General features: G+C 43.0%; 1 protein-coding gene across 1 annotated transcript in view; it reads right to left on the reverse strand.

Moving 5' to 3' along the window:
• The window catches only part of LOC126474803 (toll-like receptor 2), a 323,566-nt gene that overhangs the window by 147,910 nt on the left and 163,557 nt on the right, over positions 1-12,099 (reverse strand). The window contains exons 5-6 of the mRNA XM_050102274.1: positions 8,901-9,111; positions 2,887-3,039 (exon numbers count right to left, since the gene is read on the reverse strand). Of these exons, the coding sequence (XP_049958231.1) occupies positions 2,887-3,039; positions 8,901-9,111 (364 nt within the window). The remainder of the gene's footprint in view (positions 1-2,886; positions 3,040-8,900; positions 9,112-12,099) is intronic.

Below are 12,099 nucleotides of genomic sequence, written 5' to 3' on the forward strand. Positions count from 1 at the left end.
AACTGAATGTGTGGGAGTATCTTGTGAAGAGAATGTGTACGCCGTCCTAGCAGCCAGGCTGAAAGTTCAAACAGGCCAGACATTTGAATTACTAGCTTTCTGAAGCATTTATGCATTTGAATGACCTTTTACTTATTGACTTTTAAGCATCAATCAGTAGTTTCTCCATTACTTTCATTAGAATTTCACTATTTTAGTGGGTATATTAAGACAGTATTTTATACGTTTTCTATGTAATGTGTTGGTGCTACATTGTAAAGTGAGCATCAACAGCATTACGACATTAATATTTTTGCGTGTGTAGAGATTAATATTGACTCTTGTGAGAAGACTTAGTGGAGAAACTACCAATTGCTCATTTACATGGTGATATCACGATGGCACAAAGTCAAATAAGTAATGTAATTACATCGTCAAATAGTGCCACAGAATTTCAACCAAGCATAGTTAGCGAAGTGTCGGTTACGGCTGAGCAACCTGCAGTAATTTCTGGGCTCACGTCGGCAACACAAACGGTTACAATTTCCGACATTCATATGTTGGGTGAAATCCAAAGACATACGCAGCAACCAAATAATAACATGAACATGACCTCTGATACAGAAGCACTCGCTAGGGGAGAATTGCCCGCAACCACGTGAGAACCCGAAATGACTGTGCCGAAAATTGTGTCGGTACAATCTTCAATAAACCCAGTGCAAACCTCAATTGCTGAGGATACTGATTTGTTATCCAAGATGATGTCGAATTTGACCGTCATATCACAAGGGACTAACGTAATAGCGAATAAGGTACAAGCATTGGAAACTGCGCAAATTAATTTTGCAACAGAACGACCCAGTTTTGCAAATGATATAACAACTATGCAAACTAATTTTGCTACAGCACAGTACACTTTCCCTCAGGAGAAATCCGAAAAACTAAAAGCAATAATTGTAAGCAAAACAGAGTCACTTGATGGCCAGTCAAACACAACTCATCGTCACACAAGAACAGCAATACAAAGAATTAACAACCAAATACGCAGATATATCGTCAAGATAAAGTAAGTAATCAAGTGCAAGAAGTTACCCGTGTACAGAACACCATTGCACAGCAAGTGCTACAATCAAGCACGAAAACGAGCAAGCAATCCTTGATCTGACGCGGAGGATAGACACTCTTAGTCTCGAAGGTGAGAAACAAATAGAGAAACGTTTCAACGAACATAAGATTGTTTTTTCTAAAGACATAGAGAAATGGGCGAAAGTGCAAACCAAGACGGTGAGAACTTATGTGGATCAAACCTTGGCAGAAACGGTTGCTAACGTACAAGTTAACAACGAGACTGCACAAGGACAACTTAAATCAGAAATTCAAGAGATTAAACAAAATGTAGGAGAAGAATTTCCTGCTTGGAAGGCAAAGATTGAAATTGAACTCAAAGCATGCCAGCAAGGTTTAGTTAATACTAGAGGGGCGTCTGTTACCTGCAGTTTATCAAAAGCAGACGTTATTCCTGACGAAATCAGTGAAACCGAATCCATGTAACAATATCCATGTATTGGTGCGTATTCACGATCGCCATAGCAACGGAAGCGTATAGTGTGAAAGCAGTTTCACCCATCGTGGTCTCACGGTCGCATTCTCGCTTCCCAAGCACGGGGTCCCGGGTTCTATTTCCGGCGGGATCAGGGATTTTCACCTGCCCCGAGATGGCTGGGTGTCTGTGTTGTCCTCATCATTTCATCATCATTCATGCAAGTGGCAAGATTGGACTGAGAAAAGATTGGGAATTTGTACGGACACTGATAACTGCGCAGTTGAGTGTCCCACAATCCAAACATCATCATCATCATCATTATCATCATCACCCATCGCCCTGTGTCCCACCAACGGTATATGTAGTCACTACAACAGAACACACACACACACACACACACACACACACACACACACACACACACACACACACAGTCACTCATACACATAAATCCACAACACAAGGTGGTGTGGGAAACATCTCAGTATAAAAGGCTCAGTATAGGAAAAATGCAAATAACACTAAATGAAGATAGCTGAGTGATTTCATAACAGCACGGTATGTATAAACTTGTACCCATGTTAGATGTAAATAAGTTGGAAAACAGTAATGCTAGACAAAGTGGTAGACAAGTTTACTTCCATATCTTCTTAAGCTCGCTTCTCCGATGCCAGGTTCTCTACCACAAATTGTTCAGTGGAGCATTCTCTATGTCCTGTTACAGTTTTCCACGGTCCTACGGAAACACCCTGCATACCCTCCACTGTTAGTGCAGCCACCTGCCATCTGTGACCTATTATTGCATTCTGACGTCGAAAATACGTTGTGCTCACATCAATGTGACTCCACCGTGTATAAAATTTCATCTTTTGCAATCCTACCTGATGTTGCAGTTTTAAAGCCTAGCAGTCTAAAATGTGATTAGTCTACAGCCTTTAGTGATGATGATGATGATGAAGTCCCATTCTCCGAGGAGCGTAAGGAACAATGCGGGAGACCCGCACCGCCGACTAGGCAAGGTCATAGCGGAGGTGGTTTGCCATTGCCTTCCCCCGACCGTAATGGGGATGAATGATGATGATGAAGACAACACAAGAACACCAAGTCATCTCGAGGCAGGGAAAAATCCCTGACCCAACCGGGAATCGAACCCGGGACCCCGTGCGCAGGAAGCGAGAACGCAGTATTCAACTATGATTAGGATTACAGCGTCTCACAATAGACACAGTAATCTGTAGAATGTGCGTGAACATGTAATTGATGCATGAACCATGAACCAATTGACGAATTGGTAAAAGTGGTTACTAAATGTGTGGCCTTAAGTTTACCGTTATGAGAGCGGTGAAGTGGCTAGGCAGGCTTACCCAGGACGTGCACGGAGTCGGTGTTCTGCAGCGGGTTGTCGGACAGGTCCAGCCGCTGCAGCTCGGCCAGCGCCTGGAGCCCCGCCGGCACGTCCTGCAGCGAGTTGTGGTGCAGCACCAGAGAGCGCAGCCGCGGCACCAGCCCGAAGTCCGCTGCCAACACAACAGCACCATGGTCACCACCCACTGCATCCCGTTCCACAGGGCAGCCGTGCCGCAGCTGCAGTCCGGCGCTACGACTTAACAGCTTCGGTAACAATCTGTACTCAGGCGATCGTGGTAAATTAGCCAATGGCAATAGCACTTCAAAGCATAACTGGGATAGCAACCAGAGCCAAAAAATGAGACGGTACAAACGAATGTAACCGCTTCCCAACTCTTTGAACACATCCTGCCTTAATCTACACATCTGGAATGTGACATCATTGACTGTATCCAGAATGAGATTTTCAAGTCTGCAGCGGAGTGTGCGCTGATATGAAACGACGAGACGAGGTACTGGCAGAAGTGAAGTTGTTGAGGACGGGGCGTGAGTCGTGCTTGGGTAGCTCAGTTGGTAGAGCACTAGCCCACGACTCTCGGTCCGGCACACAGTATTAATCTGTCAGGAAGTTTCGTCATTGACTGTATCTGATCAAAAAGTATGTACACGCTTATTAGTCGACATCTTTTGACTGCTTGAACTCTGCTGACGGACTTCCCATGTGGTGTACGAATGTCTGCGAACAAATTTTGTAAAAACTTTTTTCTTCTTCAAAACATTCAAGAGACTGTCTTGAATAGTTGATTTAGAGATGTTAGTTCGTTGCCCCATCACTGACACTGGGCAGTCTTGTTGTTGCCCCCTGTTGTGGTAAACTTGTAAAAAGTTGCGACAACGTGACACCAAGACTCTGCTGACAGCCTTTTGCCTGAAGATGACGAGTAGGAAGTTCATCGAAACGTTGGTTGTTGACGTCACGACTCGTCTATAACCCGGGAAGATTCATCAATGTTCAAAAATATTTTATAAATTATCTGTTATGTATTATAAATTATTACTTATTATGTATTATAAATTGTATAAGTCTAGTAAGTATCAAATATGGATCAGGAACCAACAGTGATTTTAAAAAAATGGAAAGAGGGAAACGGGTTATGACAATACAATGAACATATTAATAACGGAAATATATTCGTGAAAAGAAACTGCGATAATTGTGAACATTTGCATGTAAAAATTTTTCGATCAATTTTCGTATAATTTTTTGTAGAAGAAATCATGATCGCCTTTCTTTGTGAGCATTGACTTCCTGCGATGAACGTTTCATAACTGGGACTCACAGTCATGTAAAAATTTTTGAAATCATGTTTACGCCAGTGACTTTTAAACTTTTTATGTCCATTATTGCAATTTCAGCCTTAGGCCATTATCAGGTACAGATGTTTTGGCTTTAACCCATGTCAACTTTATACACGCCGACACATTTATATTTCGCTGTTATTAGTGATGGTGGAACAAACATGTGTATGTACATACTGTGCTGTTTTACGATATATGGACATGTGTGCTCGCATTACTTAGCAGCGTTACGAATATATACAACAGCAATTAACAACGACATATAAATGTGTCAGCGTGTATAAAGTTGACATGGTTTAAAGCCAAAACATCTGCACTTGATAATGCCCTAACCCCGAAATTGCAACACTGGAAACAAAAAGCTTAGGAGTCACTGGCGTAAACATGATGTCTTTCAAAAATCTTCCTGCGATGCTCTTGGCAGGAGAAGTTATTGGTGTGCGCAGGCCCTCCTGCCTGTTGTCACTTGAATTCTCGATCACGGACTTCAGTCGCGCGAACGATGTGAACGCCAAACGTCGAGAATGTACTGATTGCTGTGTAGATCTTTTAGGCTATCATAACATCATATTACCTAATGTTTTCCATAATAGTTAATTCTCGTATTTATGAGACCTTGCTATTTGAGTATTTTTGGAACCTTATAGCTTTTACAAATTTTTATTTTTCGTATTCGCAACTAGTGAGCTCAGATCTGCAGTTATGTTAAAGTTATATTTGTGTTAAGAAACTTTTTTATTAATTTGAAGTTGGGGCCATAACAGTGTTTTTCTTTTAAAATTTTTTGAGTCATTCTCATTGCTTTAAGACAATTGAATAATCGGTGCAGATCACCGCCATCTGCAAATACTAATTATTCATTGTGTTGTTAGCAGTGCTCTGTTCCATATAGATATATATGTTTACCTTGTATATGTTATCTGTACATATGTCATAATCTTGTCAACATTGTTGTCACCTTATGCATAACTAACGTCAAACAACTGCTTGTGCTCAAGTTGTCAGTAATGCAGTGCACAATTTTCGCAGTACTCCACTTGAAAGCTACCACGCGGCCCAAGGTGGAACAGTGAAATTCTGTGAATAAATAGTTTTTACCAACTGGAGAGGTATAGGAATGGTTAGCAGGGCACATGGGCTGCTGAAGTGGAATACTGAATGCATCTGAGGACACGAAAATTTATTTTCACCACGTTAATTAACGTGGGGGAAAAAGACATTCCGGAGGGCTGAATAGAAGGCCTCTCCAGTTTGTCTGACGAACCGGTTTCAGGCTCTGTTTCCGGCTGATACTGATCTTCGGCCGGACATGGCTGCTTGTCCTGTTCCAGAGGCCGTCCCTCAGTCTGTAAGATCCGGGCAGTCGCAGAGGGTGGGCTTACTGGTAGTTGGGAGCTCCAACGTCAGGCGGGCAATGTCAGGCGCGTAATGGTGCTCCTTAGGGATATGGCAGCAAGAGAGGGGAAGAAAACCAATGTGCACTCCGTGTAGATACCAGGGGGAGTCATTCCAGATGTGAAAAGGGTCCTTCCGGATGCCATGAAGGGTACAGGGTGCACCCATGTCAGCACCAATGATGTGTGTCGCTATGGATCGGAGGAAATCCTCTCTGGCTTCCGGCGGCTATCTGATTTGGTGAAGACTGCCAGTCTCGCTAGCGGGATGAAAGCAGAGCTCACCATCTGCAGCATCGTCGACAGAATTGACTGCGGAACTTTGGTACAGAGGGTCTGAATCAGAGGCTGAGACGGTTCTGCGACCGTGTGGGCTGCAGAATCCTCGACTTGCCCCATAGGGTGGTGGGGTTTCGGGTTCCGCTGGATAGGTCAGGAGTCCACTACACACAGCAGGCGGCTACACAGGTAGAAGGGGTTGTGTGGCGTGTACTGGGCGGTTTTTTAGGTTAGATGGCCTCGGGAAAGTACAGAAAGGGCAACAGCCTCAAAGGCTGCGGGGCAAAGTCAGGACATGCGGGGACCAAGCAGCAAGCAGCGGTATTGTAATTGTGAACTGCATTGGCAAGGTACAGGAACTTCAAGCGCTGATAGAAAGCACCGAAGCTGAAATCGTTATAGGTACAGAAAGCTGGCTGAAGCCAGAGATAAATTCTGCCGAATTATTATCCGCGGATGACGCGTTCCATGCGGCTGTTCGCGTATAATGCTTTAGTATACAGAGAAGTTGAAGCATTAGAAAATTGCAGCGAAATGCAGGAAGATCTGCAGCGGATAGGCACTTGGTGCAGGGAGTGGCAACTGACCCTTAACATAGACAAATGTAATGTATTGCGAATACATAGAAAGAAGGATCCTTTATTGTATGATTAAATGATAGCGGAACAAACACTGGTAGCAGTTACTTCTGTAAAATATCTGGGAGTATGCATGCGGAACGATTTGAAGTGGAATGATCATATAAAATTGATTGTTGTTAAGGCTTGTGCCAGGTTGAGATTGATTGGGAGAGTCTTTAGAAAATGTAGTCCATCAACAAAGGAGGTGGCTTACAAAACACTCGTTCGACCTATGCTTGAGTATTGCTTATCAGTGTGGGATCCGTACCAGGCGGGATTGACATAGGAGATAGAGAAGATCCAAAGAAGAGCGGCGCGTTTCGTCACAGGGTTATTTGGTAAGCGTGATAGCGTTACGGAGATGTTTATCAAGCTCAAGTGGCAAACTCTGCAAGAGAGGCGCTCTGCATCGCGGTGTAGCTTGCTGCTCAGGTTTCGAGAGCGTGCGTTTCTGGAGGAGGTATCGAATATATTGCTTCCTCCTACTTATACCTCCCGAGGAGATCACGAATGTAAAATTAGAGAGATTCGAGCGCGCACGGAGGCTTTCCGGCAGTCGTTCTTCCCGCGAACCATACGCGAGTGGAACAGGAAATGGAGGTGGTGACAGTGGCACGTAAAGTGCCCTCCGCCACACACTGTTGGGTGGCTTGCGGAGTATAAATGTAGATGTAGATGTTCATTTTTGTTTTCTGTGAATTGGTTTGAAATTTCTGCTAATGTTCAACTACATATAGTTTCGCCGCTACTAGGGAAAGGATCACACACAAATCGAAGTGGAACTAAAAACTCTTAAAGAAATGAGTAGCTAGTGCTGCAAAACTTGTTTTTAATCTAATACTAGGATAGCGATACCAAAATCTTTTCATGCAGATGATGCAGATGACAAGAACTCTTTTATCCCATATCTACTACAATGTATTATATAGACATACGTGTAGCTGGATGGACGCAATGACGCGTTGCTGCACATGTTGGGTATAATATATCGGTGGTGTGTCACTGTTTCAGTAGTAGCCGGTGGAACATTGCCATACTGTGGCCCAACTTCTGGACGTCCACGTAGTACACACACACACGCACACACACACCAAGATCAACGCATTGTGAAAGTAGCAATAATCGACCGAACATCATGGAGGGAAGAAATCTGGACACATGATTCACCTGATGTACCACCAGGGACCACTGGGTACCGCCTACTTGTGGCAGGATTAAGATCAAGTGTGGCTCTGGCCACGTTACCACTGACACCACGACGCCGTCAATCAGGGTTACTCTGGTGTTGTGAGAAACTTGACTGGAGAGTGCAGGGCACCATATTGACTTCAGTGGTGAGAGTAGGTTCTGTCTGTATGACAGTGACGGATGTACACGTGATCAGCGTGGAACTGGTGAGTGTGCTATTCACGATGCACGGGTGTCACCCCAGGCTTCACGGTGTGGCGGGTAAGCAGTCGCAGTTCGTGGTCACATTTGGTGTTTCTGCAGGGTAAAGTAACCATTACCCACTATAAAATGGTTCAAATGGATCTGAGCACTATGGGACTTAACTTCTGAGGTCATCAGTCCCCTAGAACTTAGAACTAATTAACCTAACTAACCTAAGGACATCACATACATCCATGCCCGAGGCAGGATTCGAACCTGCGACTGTAGCGGTCGCGCAGTTCCAGACTGTAGCGCCTAGAACCGCTCGGCCACTCCGGCCGGCTAGCCACTATAATGCATAGGCTGTTACGCCCATCCCCCTGTCACTTCTTCGACAGGAAGGTGATGTACTTCTTCAGAAGGAGAATGAACGTCCACAAACAGTCTCTCCAGGGTGCACAACAACTTTTCTTACTCAAGATGACCAGATCTCATGTATGGGACGTGGAGAAGCGGATACCCGTTCACCAGAGCATACAAGTGCCATTGCCGAATTGCAATAAAAAGTGCAAAGTGCTTGAAAAAATCTACCGCAGGATGCCATTGGGCATCGTTTGCACTAGAGAGTATTCGGCTGCGTTTCGGCCAGAGGGGGTGGGGGGGGGGTGGTTGTACACTATGTACTAATGAGATTGTTTTGGCACTCTTCACTGTGAGGAGTTTGTTTCATTTGAAATTGTCATCACATATTCCCACAATGATGAACTACCTATCACGTCACTTGGCAATAAAATGACCTGAGCCTTGAGGGTGCTGCATTTTTTTCCGGCGGTATATGCTGCAGGATTTGTTTCAGAAATTGAAGAAAGTAAACCATGATGGCGACCACACAAGTGGCCTTTTATACGATTACACAGACAGGCCTTATGCACTACGAGGACTGTAATAATTGCTACGACGGGTTACTTGCCCGTATATAAAGGTTTGGTCCAGCCGCGGCTCACTTACTGATGTTGACGTTGGCGATGCGGCAGCTGGCGAGGTCCAGGTCGGTGAGCAGGGGCTGCTCGGAGAGCTGGAGCGGCGCGTCGCTCCAGTTGCCGCCGTGCAGCGCCACGGAGTGCGCGTTGGTGCCGGCCAGCAGGTCCAGCACCTGCTGCAGCTGCAGCTCCACCTCGCCGTTCACCTCTGCGCGAAGCTTCGTCAGCTCGGCGCCCAGCTGCCAGCAGCGAGAGGTGGCCCTCACATCAACTGTGCCTATGCGACGCCCTCGCAGTACTACTTTTATGAACTTATTTTAGTGTTTTTGTTTTTGTATTGTTTTGTACCTTATTTGTCAAACTGTGTTGGTTGCTTATTGTATTTCCGACATGAAGTAAATCAATGGACTCAGTCACACAAAGCAGTCAGTACTGTTGTATGCGATTTGGTTTATATCGATTCAATTACTCCTATTCACCACTGTACGGAGAGCATTCGTAGAATGTACCAATTATAGCGCAAACTACGCTTGGATAGCATACGACATTGTAACAGGCAGTACTAGAAGACTGGATGCAAATGAATGGTATGCTATATGTACTAAAGTCACCTAAATATTTGAACCATGTAACGTTTGCGTTAAAAGAAACTGATGCTAAATATGAAAAAAAGAAATGCGTATAAATAAATAAAACTACAACTATTCACTTTTTTGAATAGTTATTTATTATTCAATGAAAAGATTTTCGAACCTTTCCAGGTTCATCTTCACATGGTTTCCTGGAAGTTACATCACTATTTCGAGCATAATGCTGGGTGATGGCTCTGTGACAAGAAGATGGAACACGCTTTAACGTATCGCCATGAGTATTGTCTGTCGATATGGATTCAAAATTTTAGTTTTGTACTTACTGCAACCTTATGAGCCCTTTTTCTGTTGGTGTCCATCTGTCTGTTTCCATTTTGATGGCCAGTTGATACATCGTTTCACACACATTTACACAATCTGTATGCATTGACACTGTTATGGCGAAACTCTGCCAACATCCACTATGCGCTATACAACTGTTGCTTGTTTTAAAGCTCTTGACAAAAATATATTACATAGGCTACTTTGCTCAGAGATGTCATTTGTTTTGTTTGTATGTATTAAAGGCGATGTATGGGCAAATACTTTAATGATACTTGTGTTAACATTAAGGCTCAAAATAAACGAAATAAATAAAGCAATTACTACAAGTACAAGCTTCAAGTGATCTGATGTCTGTTCATATATTAACATATAATACAATAAATTTAGGAACAAATACTTCAATCAAAATTGGCATTAACATGAATGCCCAGGAATAAAACAGTACAGAGTTATAGTATTTGCAATGGCATGCAGCTGTTTGTATGACCATGAAATTTATACTTAAATTTTAAACAATAACAAAACTTCAAATGAACTGCTGACTTATTTCTGCTTTCAGATTAACATGATATGGATTATTAGTAAGGATAGATTCTGTTTATTTTAACTGAAGGTAATATGTTTAAAAATTATTGTGTTTGTAATGAAGTAAAGCTGTTTCTATGACCATACACTTTATCTTTAAAACCAAGAACTAATGTTCAAATGAACTGCCGAATATTCATGTTTTTTACATTAACATGGTCAGGAATAATAATAAAAGCAGATTCTCTTTTTTTCAGCTGGACGCAATATGTATAAACGTTATGCTTTTTGTAATGAACTGCAGCTATTTATATGACCATGAGCTTTAAATGTAGACTACGTGAATTTATATGTCAACAAAGAACGTCGTATCATCTCATATTGACATGAGAAAAAGGTAAGTGCTCTGAACGTGTTGGATACGGCAGCTCGTAATGGGTTTATACCAGTCTGTCTGTCTGTTCGAAGTGGTTTCTCTCATACTCGAATTAAGTTGCGTGTAAGAATCGTGAGCGGCCAGATCGTCTCTATGGTGAAGACCAGTGGGTCACTTAAATACATCACACACAAATGCTTTTTCTACGCCTGAGACTTAACACTGCCTTGTCAGTAGTAGCGATGGTGTTCACACCGACGTTATACCTTTCTCCGTGGTGTCTGGGGCGATAAGAGCGGAAAGCGATGACATCTCTGTCGCACACACAGTAAACCATGTGCTCGGCTGTAGCGAACTGCACAGAAAAGAGGACCATTACGCAAGGAGCGTTCGAGCACGAGAAATTTGACCAGCTATGTCGATGACTGCAAGTAGATGAACTATATTGTCACTGGATGCATGCGCTATACCTTAGTGCATTTTCACTTCCGATAGCGGAAACCTGTCTTGTACTTTGGGTTATAAAAATGGCAGCACCAATCAGAAAAGTACAATTAGCGGAAGAGAAGGCAGAACCAATGGCAATACCTGTTTTTAAGGACAACACCAACCAATGTAACTGCAGTGCTGATTGGCTGCAAGGTCGAACGCTATACACTTTTCTTTTTTCTTTCATTTGCCCTGAAATTATGTCATCAATAGGAAGGGTTGAATATTTCGCAATGGGCAGGTTGGTTACAGAACGGTGAATTTTTTCACCGCTTCGATTAGTAAGCGAGAGAACCATAAAGCCCATGTTTCGCGATCTTATATCGTAGCATTTGAGTGGGATACTTCAAAGCCTCCATTCTGTCATCATGGTATTTTCAGTTCTCCTTCGAATTTTCATGAGTATAAAGGACACTCAGTTCCTGCGGAATATCTTCGTTTCGGACGTGATCCAGCCTGGACACCTTTAAGATATTCGTTAGGAATCTCATACCTGTTGACCAGATCCTTGACTGAGGGTTTAGTAATAGAGTCCAGTCTTCACGTCCGTAGAGCAGGACAGGATATGCTACTACCTTGTAAAATTTAGATTTCGTGTCTTTGTTTCAGATGACGATGGAGCTTATCGCACATATCCTACAACTTATTAAGGCCTTAGCTTAAGTCATCTTCACGTCGCCAGCAGCCGATTTGGCTAATTACTGCAATTACTGCAATGGACAACATGTTTTGTTTAGACTGCGAATAAATTTATGTATTCATCACTGACGCGATTTCAGATGATATATTACTATGAAGTGCGCCAATCAACACTATTCCTTTTACGAGTATACCGTCCTAGTATAATACTTGTTTAAATGTATGGACATATAATAAGACAAAAGTCTTCATCATTTATGTAAAATAATCTAATACTTCAAGCA

The sequence above is a fragment of the Schistocerca serialis genome, chromosome 4 (assembly GCF_023864345.2).
Source record: "Schistocerca serialis cubense isolate TAMUIC-IGC-003099 chromosome 4, iqSchSeri2.2, whole genome shotgun sequence".
Taxonomy (NCBI): domain Eukaryota; kingdom Metazoa; phylum Arthropoda; class Insecta; order Orthoptera; family Acrididae; genus Schistocerca; species Schistocerca serialis.